Source organism: Balaenoptera physalus (genome assembly GCF_965194825.1).
Source record: "Balaenoptera physalus genome assembly, chromosome: 7".
In the NCBI taxonomy this organism is placed as follows: Eukaryota; Metazoa; Chordata; class Mammalia; order Artiodactyla; family Balaenopteridae; genus Balaenoptera; species Balaenoptera physalus.
The window spans coordinates 51,684,496-51,699,352 of NC_138886.1; the positions used below are offsets into that span (position 1 = coordinate 51,684,496).

Below are 14,857 nucleotides of genomic sequence, written 5' to 3' on the forward strand. Positions count from 1 at the left end.
GGATGGGATTTGAGCTGAGTGGGAGTTCTGCTCTGCAGCAGTGCGGGAGAGGGGAAAATGTGAAGGAAAGGGGACAGTCAGGATGCTACACTGGCGGCCCAGGCCAAAGTTAGGTGGTAGCACCAGAACAGAGAGAAGAGAGGCACTGTGGAGTTTGACCGATCCAGATGTGGTCATAAAGGGAAGGGATCACAGTCAAGAAGGCCTTGGGGGTTTGATTTTGGATGGCTTGGCTATTAATGCCAATTATGCAAAAAGAAAACACCAGAAAAGCACTTGAGAAAAGGATGAGTTGCAAGAATTTTTTTTTTTTTATACCATTTAGCCCATTTTATTTGGTCGTAGCATCACACACTTCTACAACCTTCTCCTTCCTGACAGGCAGTAATTTGGAATACACCTGTAAGTGTGGAAGTCTTCAATCAGGAGAGCCATTAAACTCCCAGACATCCCGGCATGAGCAAGAGGTGGGGACCACAGAAGGGAAGCTCATCAGCAGCGAGGATACCTTCCCCACTCAGGAAAGCACGCTGTCTCCAGTGAACCTGACAGACGACCAGATAGCCGCTGGCCTCTATGGTAACTTTCCTCACTCACGGCCCCTCTCGACATCAGGGTTCTAGGACCAGAGTTGTCAGCATTCCAATCTAATGCCAGTGTGCCTTATAAATTGACCTGGAAGAATGATTACACAGTTGTTAGGAAGGTAGGCCTAGAATATCTTTAAGATTATCAAAGAAAGCCATGCAATCCCCTTAAGAAAACTCATCTGATGTTGCAAATTACAAAATATTTTAAACAGCATTTCACTCTTTCATAGTCTGGCAGGTATAAATTTTTTTCCAGGTTATCTCAACTGAAAAAAAAAGGACTAATAATCCCTATCTTAGTGCCTAGATGGTTTCTGAGGATCAAATGAGACGTGACATCACTTTATAAACAGTAAAGCCTGATACAGATGCTTGTTGTCACTGCTTTTGTTATGTCTGGAAGGACAAATGGATTTTTTTTTTCCATTTAAAGAACATTATTAATGGAACTTTGAAGTATTTTCTTTGCATGCATTCAATTTTCCAGTGGATTTTGGGCAAGTTTCTCATATATACATGCCAAGATCTATATTAACATGAATAAAAAAATAAATGTACATAAGAAAGAGTACCTATTCACTTAACTTGTATGGGTATGAGTTGTATTAATTTTGATCACCATGATTCACTTTTCCACAGTATGTACAAATAATGAAAGTACGCTGAAGTCCATCATGAAGAAGAAAGATGCCAACAAAGATTCAAATGGAGCGAAAAAGAATCTTCAGTTTGTTGGCATTAATGGAGGGTAAGGAAAGATGATGGTACTAGTGTTTATACGCGGTCTGTCTGTTTCCTTTGCCTCCTGCCTACTCAGGTCATATCTAAAGGTGCCTAGTCTGGGATGCTACCACATCTGGGTGACGGAAGATTCCCTCCTCAGAAAGGTGCATTTGGGCTTCTCTTCTCTCTTCTTGCTATCTTCAAGGATATTTCACTCTTGAAAGGATACTTGATGAAGCTGAGTAATTTACATCTTCTCACCTCTGATCTGAAACAAATGGTCTTCAACAAAAGCAGCAGGCAGCAGGTTCCCTGTTGGACTGCTTGTACTTAACTGTATCAGAACTGAGCAACAACCAGAGACTGAGGACATCACTCCATGGTCCAGGGATAGTCACCCACTCCTTCAGAATGGGTTGTTTTGCTTAGCTCTCCATGTTTACAAACAAAATAGTAGGGCCTTTCACCTGAAGAGTAACCTCGCCATGCCATCAGTTCTTTGATTTCTAAATAGAATGTGTTTTAGTTGTTTATTGCTTCTCCTTTAATTGGCCCAGATAAATAGTTAAGCCTGTTTGTCCTCCTACAGTTGAATCAAAGCAATTAATCTATTAATCCATTCATGGCCTTGACAAGAAAGCAATAGTGCAGAGTTAGTTGAGATAATATTTATAGGAAAGCGTACCACAAAGATATAACTTAGTGGTGTCTGTTTTCCAAATCTTTAACGTTTTATTGGGTAATATGTCCCACAGTTTGGAGAGTGTGTACCAGAGAAACTATTGATAACTTACATAATATGTTCACCTTGGACACTGGGAAAATTAATGGTACAAAATAAGAAGAATGAAAGGGGGAAAGAAAAGGAACAGGAAAGATGAAAAACTGCAGACTTGGTTTCCATAAAATGAATTTCCTTTGATTTATATTAAGCCAGAAGTGCTATATATATATATTTTTTTTTTTTTTTTTTTCTGCAAGTGGTATGTGATACCACTTGGCAACCTAGGTTATTCCTTGTAAGTGAGAACCCATTCAAAACCACCAGACTTCTAAATAGACCTTACTCCGAACTTCTAAGTACAGGATCTAAACACCACTGATGAAATTTCTGGAGTCAGTTAGCAGCTTTCCCTTCATAAACATTTCTGTCACTGGGTCTTTATGGGCACACCTTGCATCTCCTGAACTCCCAATTGCCACCTAGGTATGAAACCACTTCAAGTGATGATTCCAGCTCAGATGAAAGCTCTTCTTCCGAGTCAGATGACGAGTGTGATGTCCCTGAGCATCCTCCTGAGGAAGAGGAGGAGGAAGAGGAGGACGAAGACACTCGGGGAATGGCAGAAGGCCACCATGCACTTAATGTGGAAGGTTTCACGTCCAACAGGGTGGAAGATGAAATGCAGGTTCCAGAATGTGAACCTGAGAAGGTGGAAATCAGAGAGAGGTGTGGTACATTTCCCCCCCCTCCCCTCACCCTTCCCACGTTTGATGTACTTTGGCAGTAGAATTGGCCGATTAGGAGACTGTGCAGTTGAACCTGCGAGTTTGGTCTTTCCACTCTCCAAAGGAGGGCTAAACTTTACCTGTGCCTCAGAGCTGTGTACCTCTTGTCATGATGCTAATAAATACAAGTGCAAAAATGATAACTGCTAGATCTCTTATAGTAGCAAAGAGAAGGGCTTGATATCTGTTCACCTTTGTTTCTTTAACTATTTGCTATCTAATTTTATATGTGGAGTCACCATCCGCATAATTGTTAAGCACCACCAAAGCTTCCATCGTTTGAACAACCCACCTTATGTTTAAAGGTATATTAGAATTTTTTGTGACCAACACATTTCACATTTTAAAGTTTCAGATTTTATCATTAGCCATTTCTCCTCATACAGGTGTCAGTACTGTTATTACAGGATCACTGTGTATGAGAGGAACAATTTTTGGCCTCAACCAAAGATCACATTTACTATAAAGATGATGTAATCAGTCACATGCCCATATTTTGATACTCATTGAGTGATTGGGAACACCACAAGAATGGGTTTGGGAATGTCGTAAACAGCAGCTGAAATATCAAATAAACACTCTGGTTGGCTGAAACATGTACCTAAAAGTGTAGTCAATTTTAAAGACTTAACAAATATGGAATTGATGCTTATAAAACAGGAGAGAGTAGAACAGTTGGAAATTTCAGTATGGTTTTTCACCATGGGAAGTGTAACTAGAACATTTCAGAAAACTTATCTCTAATTTGGCAAATGAATGTTTAACTGCATTAACACAAGGTAAGTGTCTTTAGTTTGTATTTCCAAGTATTTTCAAATGGCTCAATATCTTGACATCTGTTGGTTTTTTTTTGAACAGCTTTATTAAGGTATAATTTATATACCATATGTCATCTGACTTTTAAGTTTATATTTTCATGTGGGTTAAACAAACACTTCCTGAGTCACCAAATGTGATTTCAGATGTGTGGTTCACTGGTCAGCATTAATGGGTAGGTGGTAATTCAGACCTCCTCAACCCCTCAAGAGTAAAAATATTTTTAAGAATTTAGAACAAAAGGAGCAAAAAAATATCCAAGTGTTATTCCATAATGTCACACAGGCCAGAGTGGTGAAGCCGAAAGCTCCCCTCATGCAAAGATCCGAGCTCTGGCTGGAGGCCTTGGCTCTGTGTGGTAGCGTCAGTCCTCGGGCGCCTAGACTCCGCCAGGCAAGCAGTAGCAGCACCGCAGCCTGCCAGGGTTGACCTGGGGCCTCCGGTCTTGTAAAGGGTCATAGAGTCTGAGGTAAAAATGCCTTTCCTTTTGTGGCCAGTCATGAGCTCTCTTTCTTTTATTTTTTCCCCTTTTAGGTATGAACTAAGTGAAAAGATGTTGTCTGCATGCAACTTACTGAAAAGTAACATAAATGACCCCAAAGCTTTGACCAGCAAGGATATGGTGAGTCTGACCTGCAGACACTGTCCCCAGTCTGTACAAAGTGCCTGAGTGGACACCACCGTTAAGGCACCTCTAGCCTGCCCCTGAGCTGTTGCTGCCTGCACGCTTTTCCCCCCAGACTATTCCTAGTGTGTGTGGGCAGAGTGAATATCCTGCTGCCCTGCTCACCGGACCACCCTGTGAACGTTTCCCTCAGGCCTGGTTTCAGACCTCCTTTCTCCACCCTGTACTTTCCTTGGGAGCTGAGCATCTGCGAGGCATATAGTTGCACATGGAAAGGAGGGCTAATTTCAGTCATTCGTCATCTTTCTGCATGTTCTGTTGCTTACAGAACCTTGTCATCTAGGGAGCAGAATCCCAGAATTTTTTAAGTTAGCCTTTGTTTTTAAGAGAAACCTATCTGGACCGAGGTCAGCATTCCTTTCAATTATGAAACTGCATATTATGTTCTGATGTGGAATGCAGGCAGTCACTATTTTTAAACCTAGAAATAACTACACTTATCTTCTCACAGCTTGAGATTCAGAAGCAAAGAGGTTGGTGGTTGCCTTAGGGAGCATGAATAGCATAACATAAGACAGATAAATGTTTCCATGGCAATGGTGAATCTGATATCCTTTACAAGTATTGCTCTCCCATGCATTGGTGACATTTAGATGTGTGGCTTCTTTCATAGGTTAGACCAGCCTTCTGGTTGACAGCTCTATTCAGTGCATTGAGAAAGTGTAGCATCTCATGTTATTTTAGGTAGTAATGTGCATTTGAATCTTTGCATATTAGCAGTAGATTTAATATGAAGTTTTATTTAACTTTAAGTCCGCAGCTGGTGAGAAAGTTGATTCATAGGTCTCACGAGTTTATAGAGTTATGAAACCAAAATGTTAAGACTAGAAGGGATTTATGGAATTATCTAACGCTGGAAAGGCAAACAGTCTTCCTCATACAACAAACACAATCTGAAGAAGAATTGGTGATGGCTGGCACAGGCATGAGACGTACATGGGTGCGTGTGTCTACGAGGCCACTCTATTCTGGTCCATCCTGCTTTAACTGAGGCCCTAAAGATTACGAGTCTTGCCTGGAGTGTCAACTGCTAGTTAATGGTGGGATTAGATTATACCTATCTTAAGTACTGGTCCATGTTTTGTTTATCCCAGCTAAAGCATATTACCTTATTATATGGCATCTTTTTTTTTTAAATTATGGTATCTTCTCCTATTTGTTTATATTGCTGTAGAAACTTAAATTTATCAGAGCCAGCTGAATCTTGACATTCAAATACTGTGCTGAAAAAGAATCATGGCAATGATGTTTATAGAAGGAAATACTAAACGAAGTCCCGGGCCTGGACATGGATCTACATGTTGAACTCCATCAGTATAGACTAAGTGCCTGTCTGTGCCTTGGTCACAAATAGTAAAACCAGGAAAGGTCACTGCAGTGTTAATATTTCCTACTAGGTTTAACCTGAACATAAAACTGGTGCTTTCATACCCCAGATTTTATAGCTTTAATACACTTTTTCTTTTACCCTCCCCAAAATACTAGGTTGTGTGGTCCTCAGGGAAGACTGTACATTTTTGTAGCCCCAATTGTCAAGCATTTTGTCGGGCACATACTCCAGGATTGGTACATTGTTTTTGTTGATTGGATATTCATTCAGTAAAGAAGTGTTTAAAGTGCTGTGCTGTGAAAAGTCTCGGACTTGTGAATGATCACAATGCCAGGGCCATGTAACCATGTCAGGACACTGAATATGTAGCCATAACTGAGTTCGACACCCAGACGACATAATTTCCTTTCCTTCTGTGTGAGGCATCCAAAGAATGAAATCTGAATATGTGAAAGAGTGAGCAGAAGAAAGGAAACATTAGGTGACTTATTTCCTGGCCAGGACCCTTTTCCTCCAATGACCCAAACTGTGATTGAATGGGATACACCTGAATAATTAGTAGCAGGAAGATAAAGAGATGGGTGTGTTCTGTAATCCCAGTTCCTCCTTTTCTATAGAAAGGAGACTACATGGGTTCTGGTGCTTTTGACATAAGCTGTCCATCTTTCTTGATTTATTTTTAAACTTTTAAAGAACAAGCAAAGCACAAATGAATGATAAACTCATACGAAAGAGGGCCCATGAAAAAAGCATTGTAGTTTTCCCCATCACCAGCACTGGCTCTGCCCAGTCTACGTTGAACTTCATGTCCAAGTTTGACTTGATCATCCATGAAACAAATGCCAAGTTCATGTGTCCACAGCCTAAGGGAAAGCAAGTGGGGCTGATGACCAGATACAGATGATCCTCATGGGAAAAAGTAATTTGTTTCAGACTTGCTTTTTATTCCCTTTCTGTGGTTGAACATTTGTATTTGGGATGGAGTAGGAATTGGGTTGCCTGCATGGTTATGGCCTCCCAGCCTAGTGCTGTGGAGATGCGGAAGGAGTTGAAGTTGGTCTGGACAGGAAGGAAGCAGCATAATTGTGTTAAGTAATTTCTCCTGTCCTGATTACTATGAAAGTCATTTGCAAGGCCAGCATACCTACATAATATTAATAGTTCAATAATAAATGGACCCTGGCCTAAGTGGTTTACATGTATTGCCTCATTTGTCCTCATCACAAACACTGTGAAGGAAAGGTATTTTTATTATCCCCATTTTGCAGATGAGGAAACTGAGGCACAGAATAAGTATTTTCCCCAGCGTCGAACAGCTCGTCAGTAGCAGAGTCAGAATTTGAACCTCGGTGGTGTATTTCTTGCACAGTGCTGTAGGCCTGTTTTACAGAAATTACAATGTGTGTGTTTGTTAAAATCAGGAAGGATACTTCAGTTTGGAATTTGAGGCTTCTAACTGAGAGCTCTGGGTTTCATTAGTTGTTTTTTGAGAGCAAATTCTATTTGCACACACTTTTGACTATAAAAGGCCTGGTTTCTTAGGCTTTCAGCTAGGTCTCAGAAAGGTCTATAAATAGAAGAACTAATGGCCGATGGCTCGTTGTTTTGGCAGCGGTTCTGTCTGAACACTCTCCAGCACGAGTGGTTCCGCGTGTCCAGTCAGAAGTCAGCCATCCCAGCCATGGTGGGGGACTACATAGCCGCTTTTGAGGCCATCTCCCCAGACGTCCTGCGTCATATCATCAACATGGCGGACGGGAACGGAAACACCGCCCTCCATTACAGTGTGTCCCACTCCAACTTCGAGATTGTGAAGCTGCTCTTGGACGCTGGTACGTCGGTTGTCCCTGTCTCTTCTCTAACAGACTCGGGTTGTGATTCATTTAGAAGGAGCTGGTTGATCCACTCCCCAGTTCTGTGACCATCCTAAAAGCCTTTTCATTGCTTTCGCCCGTGATGTGGCAAGAATCGTTCTTGAGTCATTCATGGGAGGCTTGAGGTTTGAACAAAACGGGGTGACACAAGATTCCAGATCTGTTTTGAAAGGAGGTGTTTGAGAATGTTCTTGCTGCAGTGTAGCTGTGTTCAGATGAGTTGTATCCCTGGTAACACACGTGACTCATGTTCCTGCCTGAGCTGAATCATGCGGGCTTGGTGGGTTCACTCTCAAGAGGCAGAACGCTGCTCCTGGGGCCAGAGTCAAAGCTTTAGTGTTTGTGAGCTGCTCTCTTTGCCCTTGTTCCATGACCCCTCTCCAGCCGCCTTGCAGAGCTGTGCGGTTAGTCAAGATGGGGGCCAAGCAAAGCCACTGTAACAGATTGTGGTAGAATCAACACCATTCCCGCCAAAATACACCCTGTTCCTGGGGAATCAGCATGGAGAAAAGAAAATGTTATTCTTACATCTGAACCATAGTAACGAGAACAGTGAAAATTTTTGTCGGTAATTGGAATTTGCCATTCCAGAATATAGCCAGTGGCTGTATTAAACATGGAGCGAGGGGGTGGCACATAGAAGGGTCCCCTTGCGACATAGTGAGCTTTCAACTTTTTGTTCAAATGGAACGGCCCTGTGATACATTGAGTCTCTAAATCACTTTTATTTATTTTTGAAATACATATTTTTACTTCTAGTGTAACTGATACAGAATTCACAGTACCTCAGTCTAATTAATGAGAACACAATGTGAACATCTGATTTAGAATATGCGATACAATTGTCCAATTTTCCCATTCTGCTTCTTGACCCAACTGTCCAATTTTCTTCTGCTCTGTTTTGGAGATGTTGGATTAAGGCACAGAAGAAACCAAACAGATTTATCTTTTTTTTCCTCTTCTAAGTTTGCTTGTCCCCAGTTTAGGGGCCATGTTAGGATAAAACTGTTTCCAGCTTAAAGGAAGGAATTCCAAGCCTCCTTCCTTTCAGACTTTCCAGACTATAAACAGAGCTGGTGATACTGTCAGCCGGAGTTACTGTTTAAACAGAGAAGTGGGATAATATCCAGGAAAGCTAAGAACAAGATTTCAGGATTGCCCCTGAAAGTAACAGTTTAATCTACCCTTAGAAAATTTGCATGGACAAGACATTTTGGTAAATTAAACTATTTTAATTCCATTGTTGGGTGGCTTTGGTTAATCACTTTTCTGGATTTACTTCACTCTTCACTGCTCACCATTATAGACTGAGATTCTGGCTTCGTAAAGCATGTTTGTGAATCTAGGATACTAGCAGCAACAGAGAAGAGGCGAACGCCAAAGAAACTGAGGAGCCTCGAAGACCATGTCTGCTCACCTGCTTCTCCATCAGACAACTTTTTTCTTTTCTTTTTCCTTTTCTACGTTAAAAAATAACGCACTACTGTAAATGCCCTTATGTCCCTAGTATGCAGTTGTTTTAGAACTCAAGAACGTTTTCACGGTACCTTCTCTTCTCACTCCCAATGATGGAAACACCCTAAGCATTTTAATTATATCTGGTCACACATAAAAAGCTTCTTTCCTGCACTCTCCATTCCTTTCATTTTATTAGCAAGTGCTGAAGGAATTTTAAAAGGCCTGGAGGATAATTTAGGCCCTGAAGACTCCTTAAGAATTACAGGACTAGAAAAGGTCTGGGTTATTGGATCTGGGAGTCCCTGACAGTCTCTAAGGGACTTAACTGCAGTTGCTGTCAGACCACGATTCCTAGAGCTGCGTGTCGTGTGATTGGAATTCTGCTTCCAAGGGCCCCAAACGAGTCAGAGCAGCAAACTCAGGGTCTCAGAGTGAGCAGTGGTTTATGAGTGGGGAACGCCATATTCAGTGTTCCCTACGTAAACCTTTACAAATCCTTCTTTCCCTCGTAGCTCTCACCTCCTTCTTCACTCCAAAACGGTGATTTCCTAGACGCGGATTAGTGTCTAGATCCCACGTTATTGTTTATTCTTCAAAGCATTACTTAGAACAGCCTCCCAGACCTCCAGGCTGTTGCGGTTCAACCACCAGTTGCAAACAAGAGGTGCTGTGAGAGCTTGCTGTCGTTTCTCACGAAACAGAAAAAAATTTTTTTCTTTGGTTTGGTATGAAACCATCTCTCACATTTCCTTCTGAGTCACTCCGGGACTTTGACTACCTAAGGCCATTTCACTGGGCTTTTCTAAACTCCATACCTTTAGTTCACGGGGACAACTGATGCTGTTAGGAGGTGGCTCCTCCCTAAAGAGACTCGTGTCTTTGCAGATGTATGTAACGTGGACCACCAGAACAAGGCGGGGTATACCCCCATCATGCTGGCAGCCCTCGCCGCTGTGGAAGCAGAGAAGGACATGCGAGTCGTGGAAGAACTCTTTGCCTGTGGGGACGTGAACGCCAAAGCCAGCCAGGTGAACGCGCTTGCTTCCAGGGTTTGTGCTGGCTGATGCAGCTCTGACCTGCACGGGTGGCCCTGCCGTGCTCTCGCCACTCAGCACGGTCCATGCGGCTGCCCGGTGGTCCTCAGGACCAAACACACCAAGGAAACACTGGCTTAACTTCACATTGGAAACTTCTCCCTGCATTGCCTTGCGTTCTCTCTGGAGTAGTGTGCGTGTAGACCATGGGTCAGCCTGCCTGTAAGTGACTAGGGATCCCCACCATCTACCCGGTGACCACTGTTTCCTGACTGTCTCCATGTTATGGCATCTTCATGCCCGGCACGGAGTGCCTCTCATCCAGGTGTGTTCAGGGTTGACTTGTGACCATCTTCTGAACTTTCTAGCTCCTTGCTGTCATGAGACAGATCCTCCAAGCTAAAGGGAAAGATTAACTCATTACTTTATGGTCTTACTTATTAGCTCATAGCTCACGAGAAACTCGTTTTTCCAATGCCTCTCCACCACTGGGCCCCAAGTAATTCCATGTCCACGTTTTCCCCTGTCATCACTCTCCCTCCTCCCCTTCCCCCGGCACAGCCCCACTGCAGGTCACACACTGCCAGCCCAGCCTGTGCTTCTGAAGTCCGCTCTCATTTCTTCCCACAGGCAGGACAGACAGCCCTCATGCTGGCTGTCAGTCATGGGCGGATAGACATGGTGAAGGGCCTGCTGGCCTGTGGGGCTGACGTCAACATCCAGGACGACGAGGGCTCCACCGCCCTGATGTGTGCCAGCGAACACGGGCACGTGGAGATCGTCAAGCTGCTGCTGGCCCAGCCAGGCTGCAATGGCCACCTGGAGGACAACGTAAGCTGTCTCCAATGGTCCTGCAGGCCCCTGGCCTGGACACAGTTTGAGGGGGGTGTTCTGCGAGTGCTGCTTGACCAGGGGAGAGAACAAATCCTCCTTTATTCTCCTCAGGGATTTGTGCTGCCATCCAGGCCACTGCCCTTCACAGCCCAGCGTGGTAGCATTTACTGTTTGCAAACTAATACTCCCATTAACTAAAGCCAAAGGCAGAAAGATAAATAGGCCTCACCCCAAAATTTATAAAAGGAAGAAGGTGATGGGCATGTACGAGAACCAGTATACTGATGTGGAATAAACAGATTTACAATTCAGAATCAAATGTAGTAGGCAGTGTAGGCAACTAATGGGTGCACTACGAAGAGAGGACCAGGCCCCTGGTCCGTTTGGAAACCCTTCACCGGGGCCCATCAGAGTAAATAATTTGTGACATTTTATCAGCTAGGGGATCCGGACTATCTTGGCTTCTTTTCAGCACATCTTCGCACCCCTCCTTGGGCTGTTCCCATCATCGTCACTCTCATCTCCTTCCTCTCCCCGTTCCCAAGCTGTCCCATTCCCAGATAACCCCTTGACTGGAAAACATTCCAAGGAAACCTGCTGCTCTGGATGTCTCCAGACCAAAGGGGAGGAGTACCAATAGGTCACAGCACAGGAACTAACATTTAGGTGGCGACATGGTCCAAAGGTCCAAAGGTCCCAGAGGTCTGGCTGGGTTGGTTCTGTTTTTGAAAGTTTATCTCTGTGGAGCACAGGTTTGGACCAGAGCTTCCATCAGCCCCAAACACTAAAAGGCTAGAGGGAAAACATCCCCCTTTGCACTAAACTTGAGATCCTCGTGGGCTCACGCCAACAGGAAGAGCAAATCAGCGCAGGTATTTACTGGCAGGAAGGACTGACTGGTTTCTGCAGTTGCATTGACCTCCCCAGGAGCACGTGAGCTGCGGCTGCACCAGATTCCCTTTACTTCCACTGTAGCAGAGGGCCAGTTTCCAACTTCTCTTTCCTTAAGAACAGTCTGTGTTTCGTGTGCCTTGTTTTTTGTTTGTTTGCTTTTACTTCTACTCTTAGCAAAGAACAGCTGGTAGATCTAATAATAAGAGGCCATTGCGCCACAGCAGCTTCCAGAAATCCTGGTTCCCTCTGCCCGTTGTCTACTTCCTTATCCTTAAAGGAACGGGAGGGCATCCAGCTGGCCTCCAGAAGAAAAGTAACTCCCAGAATTCAGAGTGGGAGGGAGGGACCATAAGGTTCAAACCACACACAAATTGTTTCCTGCTGCTGGTGACCAGAAGGGCATCCTTATTCCAAGACTAGACAGAAAATAAGTTGTGCTGTTTTTTGTCTTTTTATTGTTACTACTTTTGATTGAGGTATAGTTGCTGTCCAGTATGCTATTTTTGTCCTGATGCATCTTTATATCCATCTAAGTTCCTGCATCTTAATGGAAAGCAAACAGTTAACTGAACATTTTTCTTTCCCATATTTAGTGTTTCCCCTCGTATTTCCATCAGATACATTTCTGCAAGGCAGCAGGATGTGGTGCTTACATGTAGATGTGACTCGGAGCATACTACAGGGGTGGTTAGGGCTGTAGGATCAGCTCCCTCCCCAAGAGGAAAGTTCAGAGATCCTTGGCAGATTGCAGGGCGTCAAAGCAGACACCACGCTACTTGACCGCTCGTTTGTAATTATAAGGAAAAAAAAAAAAAAACTAAATTATGTTTCTACCCCCTACCTTCTCCTCCTGCCCCCTGCTGGTGGGCAGCCTGCTTTTGTTGAGGCTGCATGGTGTGCAGACCTACACACTAAGTACCATGAGGCAACAACAAAGGCAATAACGGGGTGATTCTTGTCTGAGGGCAGGGTAGGGGCTATGCCTCTGTCATCCTTGTATCCTTCAGGCTTAGCACCTAGAGGTCCAGAAATGTTTCCTAAAAGACTGAACAAATGGCTAGATTGGGGAACCTTATCTAATTGAAAGAGTTTTGTGTTGTTACCTTTTGGGCCACCTGGAAGTTTGAGAAACCCAACCTAGCTTGCTCTTTTCATCTCCTCTTAAGGACGGCAGCACCGCGCTCTCAATAGCCCTGGAGGCGGGACACAAGGACATCGCCGTTCTGCTGTATGCCCACGTCAACTTCGCGAAAGCCCAGTCTCCGGTCAGTGGTGTGCGCTTGGCATTTGTATACAGGCTAAAAGCCACCAGACTAGTGGGCCCCCTTCCTCGGGGAGTTGACAGGAGATACAGGTTTTATAATGATTCTGAAAATCAAGGTTTTAGTCCGGAACTTAAGAATTCATGAATTTTGCCCCGCCCAGAAGGCCAGGAGTGCTCATGGTTATTAGCACAGCAGAGGCTGGATGCCTGCTTGTCCTCACGCCCTCCCAGGGACAGTTTCTTCTGGGCAGAATTATCCAAATGGCACATCTTGAGCCCATAAATACATGTCGCCATCCTGGCATTTTTCTTAAAGCAGACAGTGGGCAGCAGCCTGTGGTCCCGGAGCTCACTCTGGGAGGGAGGTTGACTTCCCAGGACAGCTGGACGCAGCACTGCCGAGCCCACTGGCCCCTGAGCTGCTCCTGCTGGTGGACTGTGTGCCGTGTTCCAGCTCTCCTCGCTCTGGCTTATAGGTGGTGCTCAGCTCCGGCTGACCGAGTTCCTGTGTCACAGGGGGCACATCTACCTGAGGTCACTAATTAACCCCCAGTTTCTTTTCCTTTCCTGGTCTCTAGGGCACCCCTAGGCTTGGAAGGAAGACATCTCCTGGTCCCACCCACCGAGGTTCATTTGACTGATTATGTGCAAATACCGTCCATTTGCATGCCACCGCCAAGCTGCTAATTGTTCCCGTTGGGCTGACAGGTACTGCATGTATTTTGTGCCTGAGCTCACCAGCAAACAGAACGCATAAAGCCAGCCGAGGGCTGAAGGCTGGAGCTGCCACAGTGGAAGCTGAGCCAGCAGGAGATTGCTGGCCAGGCACACACGCCTCCCTTCTGGCCATCTTCCGTCTGTGTAGGGCACACTTGCTGTGGAGTCTCTGCTCCGTTATGTACAGTTGTAGGAAAGAGTAACCTGATCTGAGTGGGCAACTTCTGTTCCTTCTCTCCACCCCCTACCAGTGCTGAGAAGTATCAGGTTCTCGCCGGCATGGTGTTTTTAAACTTTCCTACAAGTATTTATATTTACTAAACGTGGAACCATTGGAAAGCTCTTTGAAAATTCCATTCCAGGATGGTTTTGTTGATTTTTCTTTTGTCTTTATTATTTTAAAGTAAGGAAGTTGAGATAACTTTGATCATCAGTGAATTGGGCCTGGGCTGGTTTCTGGTATAAAAATAAAAGTTGAAACTCTCAAAAAGTTTAAAACTTAACAAAAGGAAGTCTTTTCAGTTGGTTTTATCTAGGTGGATGCATTACATGACATTTTATGTAAAGGGTATCTATATAAAATTGATGCAGTATTTTCAACTTTTATATTCCATAGTAATTAAAGACGTGAAGAACGACATGTAACATTACCATATTTTTATTAATAATTGCACAACTCTGTATCTAATGATAAAAGTGGAATTGTGTTAGAGAAATTGGCTATATATTTGCCTCTAGAGAAACATAGTATAGTTCTCCACGTATTTATGGATTCCTTTATCCCATGTCACATTTGCTTTGGTCTTGTATGTATTTAAATGTTTGAAGTGCCTTAGACTCTTGCCATATTTTCAAAATAAAATTTCATTAAGCTCTTTTGCTTGTCCCTGCTTCATCTCTGACAGCCGTCTGCCCCGATCCTATTGACTTACAGCAGTGACAGCAAGAGCTGATGGATGGAGTGCGTGGGTAGGGTGAGTGCCCAGTCCAGTGGTCCAGGGCTCCGACAAGAGGAGACGTCTTCTGAGAGAACTACTCCGTTTCCAGCTCTGCTCATTACTCAGGTTGCACGTCATCATGAGTCTGAAATTTAAGACCTAATTAGGCAAACAGTTCATCAGACAGGTAA

At 44.1% G+C, this 14,857-nt stretch overlaps 1 protein-coding gene across 13 annotated transcripts in view; it reads left to right on the plus strand.

The window, feature by feature from the left end:
- Positions 1-14,604, plus strand: part of KANK1 (KN motif and ankyrin repeat domains 1) — a 193,263-nt gene extending 178,659 nt beyond the window's left edge. For 10 of the 13 annotated variants that reach the window (XM_082470851.1, XM_082470845.1, XM_082470840.1 and 7 more), the window contains 9 exons: positions 382-579; positions 1,230-1,338; positions 2,521-2,763; positions 4,173-4,260; positions 7,266-7,485; positions 9,871-10,013; positions 10,650-10,850; positions 12,914-13,012; positions 13,590-14,604. In XM_082470851.1, coding sequence (XP_082326977.1) covers positions 382-579; positions 1,230-1,338; positions 2,521-2,763; positions 4,173-4,260; positions 7,266-7,485; positions 9,871-10,013; positions 10,650-10,850; positions 12,914-13,012; positions 13,590-13,652 — 1,364 coding nt within the window. In that variant the 3' untranslated portion in view covers positions 13,653-14,604. The remainder of the gene's footprint in view (positions 1-381; positions 580-1,229; positions 1,339-2,520; positions 2,764-4,172; positions 4,261-7,265; positions 7,486-9,870; positions 10,014-10,649; positions 10,851-12,913; positions 13,013-13,589) is intronic. The other 3 variants (XM_082470841.1, XM_082470852.1, XM_082470842.1) reach the window with 3 other exon arrangements.
- Positions 14,605-14,857: the final 253 nt, after the last annotated feature.